The sequence below is a fragment of the Convolutriloba macropyga genome, chromosome 7 (assembly GCF_964194025.1).
Source record: "Convolutriloba macropyga chromosome 7, txConMacr16.3, whole genome shotgun sequence".
Classification (NCBI taxonomy): Eukaryota; Metazoa; Xenacoelomorpha; order Acoela; family Convolutidae; genus Convolutriloba; species Convolutriloba macropyga.
In genome coordinates, this window is record NC_134474.1 from 21,992,379 (window position 1) to 22,007,454 (window position 15,076).

The following is a 15,076-nucleotide window of genomic DNA, read 5'->3' on the forward strand; positions in this document are numbered from 1 at the left end:
GTTAAAGACCCCAACAAGACTTGAAATGGCTGGTCGAACTGATGTTTAAGTGTCTTAAGTCAATCTTTGTTCATCACGCCAAAGTAGGCAAACTCATCGATGGCGGTTTTGGTTTTTCCAGTCAAGAGAGTTTCCATGTATGCCGAATTGACGTTGTCTGTCAAGTACTGCAAGTTTATGGTGCTTTTAAATTGCGCAAACCATTCTAGCTACAGCAGTGGGTCACCATTATGCTGCAACAAATTCTTTTCAGGCAATGGATCGTTCTTCATACCAGTTAATGCGTCTGCGGAAATCAAAAATTGTTTGGATCCAGCGAACGATCAGCTGCATGGGTTGAGCAGACAAGACATGGGTGCTTGTTGAATAAAATCGGTGCTGCCAGGTTTTTGTGGGATTGGAAAACATGAATAGTGGATTTGAGGGAAGTAGTAGATGCGATAGTTAGGGTAAAAGTAAGAGTAGGGAATTGTGTTACCATGCTTGGCATTACGGATAGAATTAAGGTGGGAGGGATAAAGGGAGACATTGCTGAGGTAACAGGTGCTGCTCGCGGACTTTTACCTATCAAGTGACAAAACATTGAGGTGCCTGCAGTTGCAAATGTTCATTAGACTTATTGTGTAAAGTTCACTGGGCTCAATTTGTACTTGTGGGAGCCTTATAGAAAAATAAAAAAAAAACAAAAAATGATTTGTGTTAGCGGTGTTCAAATTTTCTGGTCTTCTCAGTCTGCGGGCTGTATAATGACTTCCTTAGGGCGAGCCTGCATAATTTATTGTGACTTGAAATAAAAGTAGCTACGGACTCGGAGCGTTTAATGGCGGGAGACTGAACGTTCGCGCTGCAATTGAGGAGCGGATGTAGAAGATTAAAGGTTAAACGCACTGGTGTCAACTTTGTTGCCATCACTATTACCATGGGGGAAATTTATTTGCCGCTTCCTGCTTAATGCAGCCGTGTTTGCAGAAGAGCCTGGTTAACAACTTTTTCGTTGGCACTTGATAACGCTGCTGCGTTGAAGGTGTACGGCAAATTAATTTCAACTGCATTGATGTCATTAAAAATGGCAGTCAGTTATTGTTTCAAGGCAGAATTTACCGAAGAGACTTGGCGTGACTTGGTTTCCTGTGGTGCTTTCTCTCTCTCTTCTCGCTCTCGCTCTCGCTCTCTCTCTCTCTCTCTCTCTCTCTCTCTCTCTGTCTTTGTCTTCAACAGAATCATTGTATTCTTGTCAGTTTTGCTAGGGAAACTGTTGAGCCAGTACTCAAGATTCTCATGTGTGGAAGACTCAGGTGTTCCAGCCTGCACTGTAGTTTAAAATAGCTCCTCGATCTTCTCTATGAGTTTCACAAAAAACAGCTTTGCTCTTTAGAATGAGACCATGACATGCCTATCCTTCTAGCTGTGGCATTGTCTAGTTCATCCTGGATATTCCGTAGGTCAGGCGCCAACGTTGTTCATGCACTATACAATCTATTAAACTCTTCCTGTAGGGTATTCTCGATCTTACAAAAAAGAGGAACCAAAAGGATTATTCGCTATTAGAGAGTGAGCATACAAACACACTCAAAAACGATAATCGGTTAGACCAAACCCTAGGAGAATCATTTGCCAAGGAAACTGACAAAAAACAATGTTTTTGTTGGATTCAGAAGTACCCGACGAAGGAACTGCAGCGAAACATACAGTAGTGCACGTTGCCAAGCGAAATGTGAAACGGGACTGGAGGGACAGAAACGCACGCCGGGCAAAAGACACACGACTGGAGAGCAATGGGATCGACGGAGCGGAAAAGTTGGGCGACGGGAGTGGCAAACAGCGCAAGAAAACGAGGCGACGTGGAACGAGCAGCGCACAGCGGAACGGGAAGACAAGCGGACGAAAGGGAATTGTCGAGCAGACATCGCTTTACAAAACGGGAAGATTGGAAAAGACCGTCAGGAAAAAAGCAATCAGCAGGTAAAGAGGCAGGAAGATATATGCTAGCAGCTCACCACAACAAACTCAACCGAAAAACCTAGCTGTAACTTCAAAAGAAGCTTAAAACCAACCTTCGGAAAGAAGAGCGAACCTACAACAAGACAAACTAGCACAAATCGTTTTGGGGTTTCATCCACCAGCAACAAATTGAAGGTAAAGCAGTCGATTGATAAAATTTGAAAACATTCAAGAAACTTACAAGTCGTAAAACCAGAATCATTTTGTGTCACAACCTAAAAAAAGGCCATAATCAGACAACAAAAAAAAATACTACCAAAAAATTAAACAAGCAACAACAAAATGAAAGCAACATAATTTTGTTAAAATTGCAAAACAAACCTGGCTTAACTCAAGAACAAACTTAAGTCAAACGCTATCAAGCTGGAAGACTAAACAACCATCCAGAAGACTAGCAGCGACGTGAATTTTTCTGCCGAAAAACTCAAAGTACTACATACAACAGAAAAACTGGAAAAAAAAGAAGGAGATACAGCAAAATGGAAGCAAGAGGGATGAAAAAAAGTTTTTTAAAATGAAATGAAATTGACTATGGAAAAAGCATACCGAAAATTTTGTTTTATCTAAATTAATTGAAAGAGCGAAAATTATATTAAAGAACTTTTGAAGACATCCAACAACAAACTAATCCTTAACTCGTCTTTAATCTAAGTGACACCACAAGTGGGCAGGTGTACTCCAACAGTAATGCAAATCTAACCGAAATTTATTTGATCAAAGGTATCAGTAAGTTTCAACTTCTCAAACGCACGACGGATACAAAAAGTTTGTCCAACAAGGCTTAGATTTTTCGTTCGGGAACGTCTGATTAAGGACCGGAGGTTTTTCTTATGCGCTGACACTATTGTCAGGGTTTCCAGCTCAAGTAAATAAAAAGTTCTGATGTGGTGCTCTCTATTCTCTGTGTATACTAGGGGCTTTCTGTTTACGTTTGGGCACTTTAATTTTCACTTTATTGCAAGTAATTAGAGTTCTACGGTTGAGCTTAAGTATTAGGACTAGAGAAACTGCAGGTTCTATACGCTTCTGATTTTTTCGAGCGCTGAGTTGAGCTGTGTCTCTGTTAATGCTCTATTTTTATTGCTTTGAGAGGCAATGATTTGTTCGTTCATCACATCATGCCATAGAACTGGGCTCTTTATATCATAATAGAAATGATTCAATTGCAATTGTGCAGTTTTTCTTTCTTTCCCGGCAAATATCAGACAGAGTAATGTTTAAATCTATTTTTTGTAATAGTCATATAACGCTTGGGGCAAGGTTTTTATGGCATGAAGCAGAACTTGAAGCTAGTATGAAGACCAAAACATTTTTTACTTTGCTAAAACTCCGAAGCTTAAAGAGTGTTTGTCTGGTTTTTGAAAAAAAAAAATTTCCAAGAATGAATGCAATTTAGAGTTTTCTGATTTCCTCGTTGTCAAACTTGACGAACGTGACCATTTTTTCTCGAACGTGATCTTCTACTAGCAAAATTATTAAGGTTTGGGTTTTTGATGACAAAATTGCCGTCGAAGCAGATATACGACTGCTCAATAACTTGGGTTCAACTAGATTTGCCGAATAAGATAACAAATTCCAAAAGCATCAAATAAACCCTTTTTAAGATAGTGTAACGGTTTTTTCTCTTCGGTGGATTAATCTGATTGCGTTGGATTAGATCCGTTTTACTTAAACTGTGTTGATTCCAGGGACCGGTTTGTCAGGTCCTATGAAATGTTGTTTTGATCACTCCCCAGGCCTAAGTACACACTTAAGAAACGACAACGCTCGACCAAAATGTATTATGAAAAGACCGTACTCGACTCATTTCAGCTATGAGGAGACGTTAGCTGATTTTGAAGTCATGCTAGACTTTAGCTCGACTCACATTTTTCTCAAAAGACTGGAACTGGACTCCAAATTTTCTCGAAGGATTTTAGCTCGGCCCAAAACTTTACGAAAGACTCTAGCTGGACCCAAAGTTGGAGCTGGAATTAAGCTCGACCCAATGTTTGCAAAAACAATTACCTAGACTCAAAAAGGTTTTCATTGTCCAGCTAGGGGTCCTATCATAGCCAATTACAGACGAACAATGTCTTTCCATGGGTCCACCATTTGTTTTTTCACAACCAACAAAATCGATTTCATGTCTTTCCATGGTTCCACCGTTAGTCTTTTCATAAACAATTAAAGTTGAGCAAAATTTTGTCATGGGTTCATCATTAGTCTTTTCATAAGTCTGTTTTTTTGCCTCTTAATCTCTACGTGCAACTCTATTGTTCATTACGGCTTATAATCTAGTCAGCATGTATGCTACTTCTTTTTTTACGTTTATCAACAACCACAAATCCCCGATAAACCTGCATGGTTTTGGAAAAATGATGATTCATAATTTTGAAAGGGAACGCAAACCTAATAACCCCACTTTTTGTCATGGCTAATGGGAACAGGACAATTACACTAAGGCTACCTGGCTTCCTTCAACCAATTAATGTGGCAATATACTCCAGCTGCCATAATGCTTTATCTTAAGAGTTGACAAAGTTCCTAAACCTTTAGTCAGTTTTTCAACTCTTTCTTAAGTTGGATTGCTCTGGTGCACAGTTGTTCTGTCTGGCTTCGGTGCTGCTTCTGTATTTACAGAAGCAGAACAAAATACCAGTGTTAAAGTCCACTGAAAAGAAAAAGATTTTTTCAGTGTTAACTTTATAAATCTTTTTTATTTTCTACCCTGTCTCATTAAGGACAGGTCCCATGTCCGTTTTATTGAACTAAAATTAATATTAACTTTGTTGAGCGTTTTGTTTTTTGAATGAACATTGAGCTCTGATCGTAATTAATGATTGTTTTTGCTATGAGATTTTTGTTGTTTGCTTTGTCTCGTTGATGGCATTTCTCGTCGGACATTTTGAGCGGCATTATTAAATTCATTTGATGGTTTGAGTTTAACGCAATTTACAGTCCTACACCATTTATTTTCAAAAAAATGCATTTTTTTGAAATTTTTCAATCTTTTCCTAATTTGGAAGACAGTTAAGTCAAAACTCTGGATGAGCAGGGTTCAAAAATTATGTGCAAACCCACGTTACCGAGTGTAGTTGTTATTTTCTAAATTGCACTCTAGAAACCTTTTGGCGTTATAATGTCAAGTTCTTCGACTAGTCTACAAAGGATGCAGCCTGCTCTTGAAACTTTAACGGATAATTTTCCAAGATAATATAACCAATGCCGCATTATACTCAATTTATACCTTATTCCGTCTTTTCTTTCAGTAATGCAATTATAATTTAGCTCGAATCTCGGTTTTTCAAGTGATATTTCAAACTTACGCGGATAATTTAGTTTCATATTCGGTTGTGACAGTTTCATATTCGGTTGTGACAGTTTCATATCAAGTCCCACGAGCCGCTGATGCATGACCAAATGCACTTAGCTAAATATTAAGCTAAATAATCTTTCCGTTAATTTCAGTTTTAGGATTAAACATTGAGTATATATTGCGTATTTTATCACATTGGGTATATTGGCATTGTGTATTTTGTCCTGCATGACACCATTTTTGCTCAGTCAAATTGCTGGAGCGATTTTGTTGTAAATCTCTATTTATTATTCTAGGATGTCGGTTGACTGCACGAAAGAAAGACACGATATATTTTAAGAGAGAGCAATTATGGAAGAAAGGGATCTCTCTGTATGGAAAATATCCGTCTGCTCTGAAAGGAAAGCGAGTACAACTGAATGATTTTCCTCAATTCCTTCCCTGGCTTGTCGAAAGTAAGTCTACACAATGAATCGAAACTTGATACAGCTTGGTAAGAAAAAATCTTGACATATCATGCAAAATTTGGATTATCTTGCAAACTTGAGTTAAAACCATCTCTCTGTAAATTTTATAAGATCTTGGTAAGATCTTATCAAGATAAAACAAGAAAATTTCCTGACAGCTCTTGACAAAATCCTGCCAGGTCTCGATAAAACTTTTTGTCATTTGAAATTGCTGTTCGATATACACTATGGTACCAAAAAGCTACGTACACCTAAAGATTTTTTATAAAGCAATACAAACATCAAGTAATATAACATTTTCAGTTCAGATTTTGTTCTCTAATAACGTGTCATTACACCTTTAGCTTTTTTGACGTCTAGAAGACGGTTTGTATAGTTTTCATACAGGGTTCTCACGACGTCTGGGTTAATTTCTTTCCAAATTTCATACACATTTTCTTCTAAATTTTCCCAAAAAAATGTCTGTTTTCGTAATCGTTGATTTAAAATTGCCCATAAATTTTCAATAGAGTTCAGATCTGGGCTGTATGCCGGCCATTCGTGTACCTTTCTTTCATTTTTTAGGATAAAATTGCTGATAATCTTCGACATATGCACAGGAGCATTATCTTGTTGAAAAATAGTGTTCAGGAAATGCATTTTTTCTTCGTAAATTTTCAAAATTTTCAAATGACCGAGAGCGTTTAGCTTGTCTAGACACTTAGCAAACAATTTCCGTCCCTCTTATTGTTTTGCACCACAAAACATAAGTGATCGTTTGAGCGAACTCAAATTTTTTGTTTTTTTTTTCAAGAAATCTCGTTCCATTTCTTCGAAAAACTAGCAATTTCGTTGCTGGAGATGTGCATCAGTAAAACAAACATTCTGCCAGAAAGAGAACGGCTTCTTTAGTATATTGATAAACGATTTGGAACAAAAACACTTGCTTTTCGTCTTCAAACTGCCTTTTTTGCCAGCATTTCTTAAAAAACCGCCATAATTTCTGAGAATTCGTCTAGCTGTACCTCTGGAAACTGTATTCTATCAAGAAAAAGCGTTTTGAGCCACTCTGATGCGTTCCAGTTAGGTTTTGGGATCTTTGATCCTCGAAACTGTTATTTTTCAAGTAACGTTTGCATGCACACTGTGCACTGGATCTTGACTTCAATTTGAGTTGTTTTTGTATTTTAGATCATGAAAATCCGACATCTTGTAGCGTAACAACTTGGCGAACGGTGGAGGAACGGTTTAACCATCTTTTCTGTTTAAGCGAAGAAAAAGAAAATGAAATTTCTTTTAAAACTTCTAAATTTCACGCCTTAGCGCAAATCATGCTTATGAAGCACGAATCACGCTTTAAAAGAAGAAATCATGCTGTACGTAGCTTTTTGGTACCATAGTGTATATCGTCCCAAGAAAAAACAATTATAGGTAAAGCATTAGTGACTTCATGTTTAGGTTCAACTGGACTCTCAAGTTTATTTTTAAAATAAAAACCAATAAAATTTTTGATTTTATGTCTTTTTATATTACAACACAAGATCCATCCTTTTGATTACATTAATCAAAAAATTGTGTTAATCAAGTTTTTTTCTTCATTTAAAATTGTTATACGTCTATTCATATTCAACACAAATTTTTCATTAACAAAATTTTAAATCCTGTAGTTCAGAATCTCTTTCTGTTCAATTTTTTTTTGTTTTAGCAATCAAGGGATTTGCATTGTAGAGTATATACTTTTTATACTCCTTACCAACATAGATGCAACTTTTTGATAATAATAATTATAGTCATAAAATAAAAAAAGAAACCACAATCTTGCGATAAAGAATACTGTTAACACTATTAATAGCTGTTTTCTTTTTATCTATACAGTATTTAATTTTTGAAATTGATCTTTTTGAATTAGATTTTGCTGGTGGATTATAACATAATCATGCTAATATTAGAATTTTAAAGTTTTGGTTTATTTGCTTTTTTAAGGACAGTTAAATTTGAAACTAGTTGTGGAAGATCACTTGAATGAGAAAATTGTTTTCAAACCAAATTATTTTAAATTATTTAACAAAACTGATGACGATTTTGAACCAGGTTTCTTTTAATAGAAATCAAGGTACTAAAGACACTCAACTTAAAGGAAATCATATTGCAGCAGATAGTCATCTGATTTTTGTAACAAACTAATGTATCACAAGTAAAGGGATCTACCTGAATGCTAATTTAAGATTGGAAGTGAGTTTTACGCCGGCTGTACAATGAAAATTAAATAAATAACAAAATCACAATGAGGTTTTCAGAGAAACTACTAAATTCCCCTAAGGTTATAATTGACTGCCACATTACATTAAGCCATATACAAAATATATAATCATGTTGTTCACAACGTAATCAGTTAATCTTCAAGTGTGCTAGAACTGTTACTGATACTATTTGTAATGCTGTAATGCATTAGTTTTAACAAGAAAATTTATTAGTGTTAGTAGTGATAGGAATGAGATGGTTGATTTAGCCAGCTAGATGACTTATGACCCAAGTCTATCTATTCAATTATTCTAGTTTTGTATTTTCAAAAAACCTATTGCACAATTAAAGCCTGAGTTCAGCCTTTTATTTTCCAGTGAAACTTTAGTGAAACTTTAGTGAAACTTTAGCTGTTTTCTTACAACTAAAAAAATTTAAAATTGATCAGATTGTATTGGCGGCAGACGTTATTCAGTTGCAACTTATATTCATGTCGTAATGACTTCTAAGGGAATTCAAAAAAATAAAAAGCCTTTGTGAAAATTGTAAAGGAAATAAATCAATGACTTTATCTGAAACAATAAAAGAAGCTGACGAGCTGAAAGATTTCATTAAGAATGTAGGTGGGCAACCATTAATTTTGGAATCAAAATAGGCTAGTTAGAGCATTCGAAATATTAATTTATATTCGTACATCAATTGCAACTAAAAATAACATTCAATTATTATCTTCAACTCCTGCATTAATTAAGTATGCTACTACAGATAAAGAGTTTACGGAAAGTTAATGGTATTTTACATAGGTTGGACGAGAAAGTAACAAACGGGCAAGGGCAATATTGAAATATTTAGGTCAGAACACCTTGATTTCTGAAAACATTAGATTCTAAATTATTACTTTTCTTGTGTTCATCATAGACTTTAACTAGCTCATCACTTTTGATATTACTATCTTTAATGGATTTGCTATGCAAAAGATGAAGTATATCACAAAATTTTTAGTTAGAATCATCATCTGAGAATACGTTATGAGTTTATATTTTACCTTAGTATTAACAAACATTTTTGAAAATGTACCACATACTATGGATGTTGCAAATGCTGATGGTGTGAAACCTGGTCTACATTTATATGTTAATGCAACTGATGATAATGTCCCAGCTGTTACTATAGATTTAAGTATGTTTTCTGTTATCTCTAATGTATGCGAATTTTTTCTGTATCTGGTTAACATTCTCTGATAATTCATTGTTTCAGTTTCAGGCTGGTTTTTAATACCTTTTATAATGTTAAGCATATTACCAAAATTTTCAGCTATATTTTATCATTTACGAACTGTTCAGATATACTTGATAGTTCAGGGTGAATAGTTTGTAGCAGAATATATACTACTAACAAGACTGTTTTAGGTTTGTCTTGATACACTACTGTCTATCGCTTCCTTACATAATCTCAAACTGATCAGTAGCTTAAATAACACGTAGTTTCAAGATCAGGTGGGCGTGTGGATTTCTAGCCAAGATTAAAACAAATTACTCAATCAATACAGTGGATGCAGCCTCAAACTTAAGTGTTGTTCATTTATGATTTTTTTTTACTCTGAATCTCTTAAAATATGACGATACTGTCTTAATAAAGCCTCCTTTTTTCAGTTCTTTTATATGAAGAAACATGAAACTGCTTTTAAGTTTTAAGTTTCATTATGCGCTTCTGAAGTGTTGCTCTAGATTCAAGGTTCGTTCGTCCCTTTCAAGTAATTTGGGTCAGAAATATGAAAATCTGACACAAGGAATTACTCAACAACTGAATCTATATCTGAAACCATATATGGGAAAAACAACTTGCCTCTTATCGTTATGCGGAATTATAGCCTGAAACTTGTTGAACAACTGCAGATAGGAAAATTATAGGAACATCGACAAACCTGATCAGAAGAACAGATTGTTGGTCGACACATCAACAATCATATGAAAAACGCATCTGACAAACTTAATCGATTCCAGGACCTTTTTGTTTTCAGTCATGAACTTCAGTTTCTAAAAATTGCGTTAATTGGCTGAGTTTGAACTTTTTTTGAACTTGTTTGGTTGTTGTGTTTGTAAATAATGAGAGATCAGAGCTACAACACAGTGGCGGAATTCAGACATTCCAACAATTCATCCATTTAAGAGGTCCATGAGGACTCACACTACGCTAAATATTTTATATGCATCGCAATAATACGGCCAGTATTTTATATGCATCGCAATAATAAAAAATGTTGCGAGGCCAGCAACACACTGGAACAAGCTTTGGGCACCTCGCCAGAAAAATGTGGACTTACGCAGTAGAATTGTGCAACGTGCTGAATATTTCGGCGGATTCCGAGTTTGCGCTGAAGACGACTAACGGAGTTCTCATTGAGAAAAGTTTGTCCTGTCTGCTCAATTTATGTCTCATTTAAATGCACTCACTGTTCGATGCTTCCGTTGAACAAATCAGCTTCGATTCTATGATAATAAAAAAACTGCTGTGGTATTAATCAACGCTTTATTTGAAGGGAAAGCGGTGTTATGATTTCTGGAAAAGGAAATTTATTTGAGATAAGTTTACGTTGTTTTCTAAACTAACATTACGGGCGTCTACACCAAATTTTTGAGCAATTTTACTCGTTTTTAATACCAGATTTCACTTTTCCTATGTAAATATATTAAGCGTGGGAAACATGCTTAGTTTTTTCACCAGTTGGGTGCTAAACAACAAAAGTAGTAAGAATGAATAGTGGTGAAAAGGGATCACAAGTGACTTAGAGTCAGAAGTGACTGATATGCAGATGTCACAAGTTCTGAGGCCTGTTACTGAGGTTAATTTTTGTGAAAATTCCAATGATTGAGATGAAATAACTTCACCGCTAAAAACCGCATGTCTGACAAAATTACACCACTTTCACCGTACTCACCTTCTAAATTTGTAGGCACTCCGGAGCTACCTAACGGAGCTTTGCAGCCCTGAATCAGTACAATTTGCATCATCCATTTTTTGAAGATCATTATTATGTGCATGTCACTTTCTGTTATGTATAGGCTGTAGTTTATCAACTTAATGAGTCATATGCATGCAAATTTTATGCACATTCTTTCTCGCCTAATATATCTTACATGTACATGTACTTGCAACAGATTGCTCTTAAGATGCACATAAAGAGCGCCAGTGTGATTTTGATCTGGCCAGGCGTAATTACAAACCACTTGAGGGTGAACAAATTCAATCTGCTAACGCGAGATAATTGCCCCTAATTGTTTTCGCTCTACTACAAACTATAACTCTTTTATTAAATCCATGCACTCGCATCTCTTTTATTAAATCCATGCACTCATCTCTTTTTATCATAACTCATCCTTTGCACTATTTGCACTCATCCTTTGAAGGAAAAAAGGAAAGAAAAAAATGACATGAATTTATAAATGAAGGAAAAGATGACATGAATTTATAAATAAATGACATGAATTATAATGACATGAATTATAATATATAACTATACGAAGCAAATTAATAAGATCGGAGTTTCATTAGTTTTAGTTTCATTAGTTTTAGTTTCCAGTTCTCTGTTCTTTCTTCTAGCTGGAATTGCACTTCAAATTTGCTTTAAATTGGCAAATATTGCCATTTTCAGCTTGCAACTCTACCTGCGGGGTCAGTGAAAAAGGTGGCCAACGGTACCGTATGGTGAAAATTTTAGGTTCATCGAAGAGGTCAGCATGCAAAAACCTTGCCCTGGGCAGCCAATTTAGGTGTACCCAATAAGCGGATCTATTCTGTTTCGCCCCCCCCCCCCGTATTCTTTATGACCCTCAGTTACAAATTATATGTTGTTATGTAGCACGATACTATGTTAAAGAATAGCACGTGCGCCTGGGGATCATAAAAGATTTGTGCTCACTAAGCTGGGGGGGGGGGGCAAAACAGAATAGATCACATTAAGCAATCACGTGGAAAAGCAAAATTTCTTTCAGACAACAAAAAGCATCAATAACACCGTTTTGTGTCACTGCCTAAAATAGATGTACGAAAATTAAAAATTTTAAAAATTCATTAGGGTTTATGAGAAAAATGACAATTTTGATTAAACATTGGTCAGTTTTTGTTCTTTTTTACATTTTTGTCTGGCTCATATTCAATTTAGTTTTTTTGAAATATAATTTTCTCTCCTTTTCATGAAGTTTCATGAAAAGTAATGAAAAATTTTCATAAAATATAAATTTCCTCAAACTTTTTTAACGTTCTAGGACTACAACTGTTCATAGTCATTATATGAAGATGTAGTTATACGTTTTTTTGGTGTATGAGGGTAACCCGGTTTATTTCAGTATTATCGGAGTTCAGAAAGAGGATGAAGATCCATGAGCGGGTTGTCTCTGCCGCAACTGAGATTGTGAACAAAACTAGAGAGGCGTACAATTGCACGGATGTCTCTTTCTGTGTTCTGGTTGTTGTTCACATGCGCATTGAGGACTACACAGGTGAGCACATTCCACCCTCACTATCAATTCAATTTTTGGGATGAGCAGTGGGGGAGCTTTATTTAACTACCCGGGCCGAGGAATGTGGCCAAAATTATGTAAGATCAGCGGCAACTAGCGTTGACAATTCGGAAAATTCACCGCAATTTTCTTACATAATTTTGCGTTGAATGTGTTGAATTTAAAGACAAAAATTCAACGCATTAAACGCAAAATTATGTAAGAAATGGCGGTGAATTTTCAGACTTGTCAACGCTAGTTGCCGCTGATCTTACATATTTAGCGTTGAATTTAGCGTAGATCTTACATATTTAGCGTAGAATTTAGCGTAGATCTTACATAATTAGCGTTGAATTTAGCGTAGATCTTACATAATTAGCGTTGAATTTAGCGTAGATCTTACATAATTAGCGTTGAATTTAGCGTAGATCTTACATAATTAGAGTTGAATTTAGCGTAGATCTTACATAATTAGCGTTGAATTTAGCGTAGATCTTACATATTTTTGCGTTGAATTTAGCGTTGATCTTACAAAAAATGAAGTCTGGGTATGGGACTCGAACCACTGGCCTCCTGTTTACTTGTCGCCTCTACTACCATTGCGCCACCGTACCTTGGTTATCGTAAGAGCCGCAATCCTTATAAAGCGTAGATCTTACATATTTTGCGTTGAACCTAGCGTAGATCTTACATATTTTGCGTTGATTTTAGCGTAGATCTTACATATTTTGCATTGAATTTAGCCTAGATCTTACATAATTTCAACGTATTCGACGCATTATTATGTGAGAAGTACAGGTAAAAAACTTAAATTTTTTTTTAAGTTTTGGAAAAAATTTGAATTCTTAAACGGTCTGAAATGGTTTTTGCACCGTAAGAGAGCAATTGGTTATCTTTTGCTGACTTCATTTTTCTCAATTGTGCAGTATAGGCGTCGAAACAGTTAAAAAATTAATTTTTCGAAAAAAAATTGAAATCATCAAATGGTCTGAATTGGATTTTGCACTCTAAAAGAGCACTAAAAAAAGACTTTTTCTGACTTCTTGTTACTCACTTTTTGAGTATAGGCTTCGAAATAGTGAAAAAATTAATTTTTCGAAGAAAAAATTTGAAAAAAAGTTTGAAATCTTAAAATGATCTGAAAAGGATTTTGCACTATAAAAGAGCACTAAAAAGTGATTTTTCTCACCTGTACAGTATAGGGTCGAAACAGTTAAAAAATGTACTTTTTGAAAAAAAATTGAAAAACTTCTGAAATCATAAAGTTGTCTGAAATAGAATTCAAAAAATTCAACCTTTAATTTGTAAGATATACGCCAAAATTCTACGCAAAATATGTAAGATTGGTGTTCAAAGCGTTGAATTTATGTAAGATCTACGCTAAAGTCAACGCTAAATATGTAAGATCTACGCTACAATTCAACACTGAATATGTAAGATTAGCGTTGAATGCGTTGAATTTATGTAAGATCTACGCTAATTTCAACGCTTAATATGTAAGATCTACGCTAAAATTCAACGCTAAATATGTAAGATCTACGCCAAAATTCAACACAAAATTATGTAAACTTAGCGTTGAATGCGTTGAATTTATGTAAGATCTACGCTAAAATTCAACGCTAAATATGTAAGATCTACGCTAAAATTCAACGCTAAATATGTAAGATCTACGCCAAAACTCAACGCAAATTTATGTAAGATAAGCGTTGAATGCGTTGAATTTATATAAGATCTACGCTAAATTCAACGCTTAATATGTAAGATCTACGCTAAAATTCAAGGCTAAATATGTAAGATCTACGCCAAAATTCAACGCAAAATTATGTAAGATTAGCGTTGAATGCGTTGAATTTATGTAAGATCTACGCTAAATTCAACGCTTATTATGTAAGATCTACGCTAAAATTCAACGCTAAAGATGTAAGATCTACGCCAAAATTCAACGCAAAATTATGTAAGATTAGCGTTGAATGCGTTGAATTTATGTAAGATCTACGCTAAATTCAACGCTAAATATGTAAGATCTACGCCAAAATTCTACGCAATATAATGTAAGATAGGTGTTGAAAGCGTTGAATTTATGTAAGATCTACGCTAAATTAAACGCTAAAAATGTAATATCTACGTTACAATTCAACGCTAAAAATGTAAGATCTACGCCAAATTTCAACGCAAAATATGTAAGATTGGCGTTGAATGCGTTGAATTTATGTAAGATCTACGCTAAATTCAACGCTAAATATGTAAGATTGGCGTTGAATGCGTTGAATTTATGTAAGATCTACGCTAAATTCAACGCTAAAAATGTAAGATCTACGCTAAAATTCAACGCTAAATATGTAAGATCTACGCGAAAATTCAACGCAAAATTATGTAAGATTAGCGTTGAATGCGTTGAATTTATGTAAGATCTACGCTAAAATTCAACGCTAAATATGTAAGATCTACGCCAAAATTCAACGCAAAATTATGTAAGATTAGCGTTGAATGCGTTGAATTTATGTAAGATCTACGCTCAAGCGTAGATCTTACATAAATTCTACGCATTCAACGCCAATCTTACATAATTTTGCGTTTTTTAGCGTTGACAC

General features: G+C 35.0%; 1 protein-coding gene across 7 annotated transcripts in view; it reads left to right on the forward strand.

Moving 5' to 3' along the window:
- LOC142342701 (uncharacterized) overlaps positions 1-15,076 on the forward strand; it is a 257,026-nt gene that overhangs the window by 89,947 nt on the left and 152,003 nt on the right. For all 7 annotated transcript variants that reach the window (XM_075394207.1, XM_075394201.1, XM_075394205.1 and 4 more), the window contains 2 exons: positions 5,596-5,754; positions 12,333-12,485. In XM_075394207.1, coding sequence (XP_075250322.1) covers positions 5,596-5,754; positions 12,333-12,485 — 312 coding nt within the window. The remainder of the gene's footprint in view (positions 1-5,595; positions 5,755-12,332; positions 12,486-15,076) is intronic.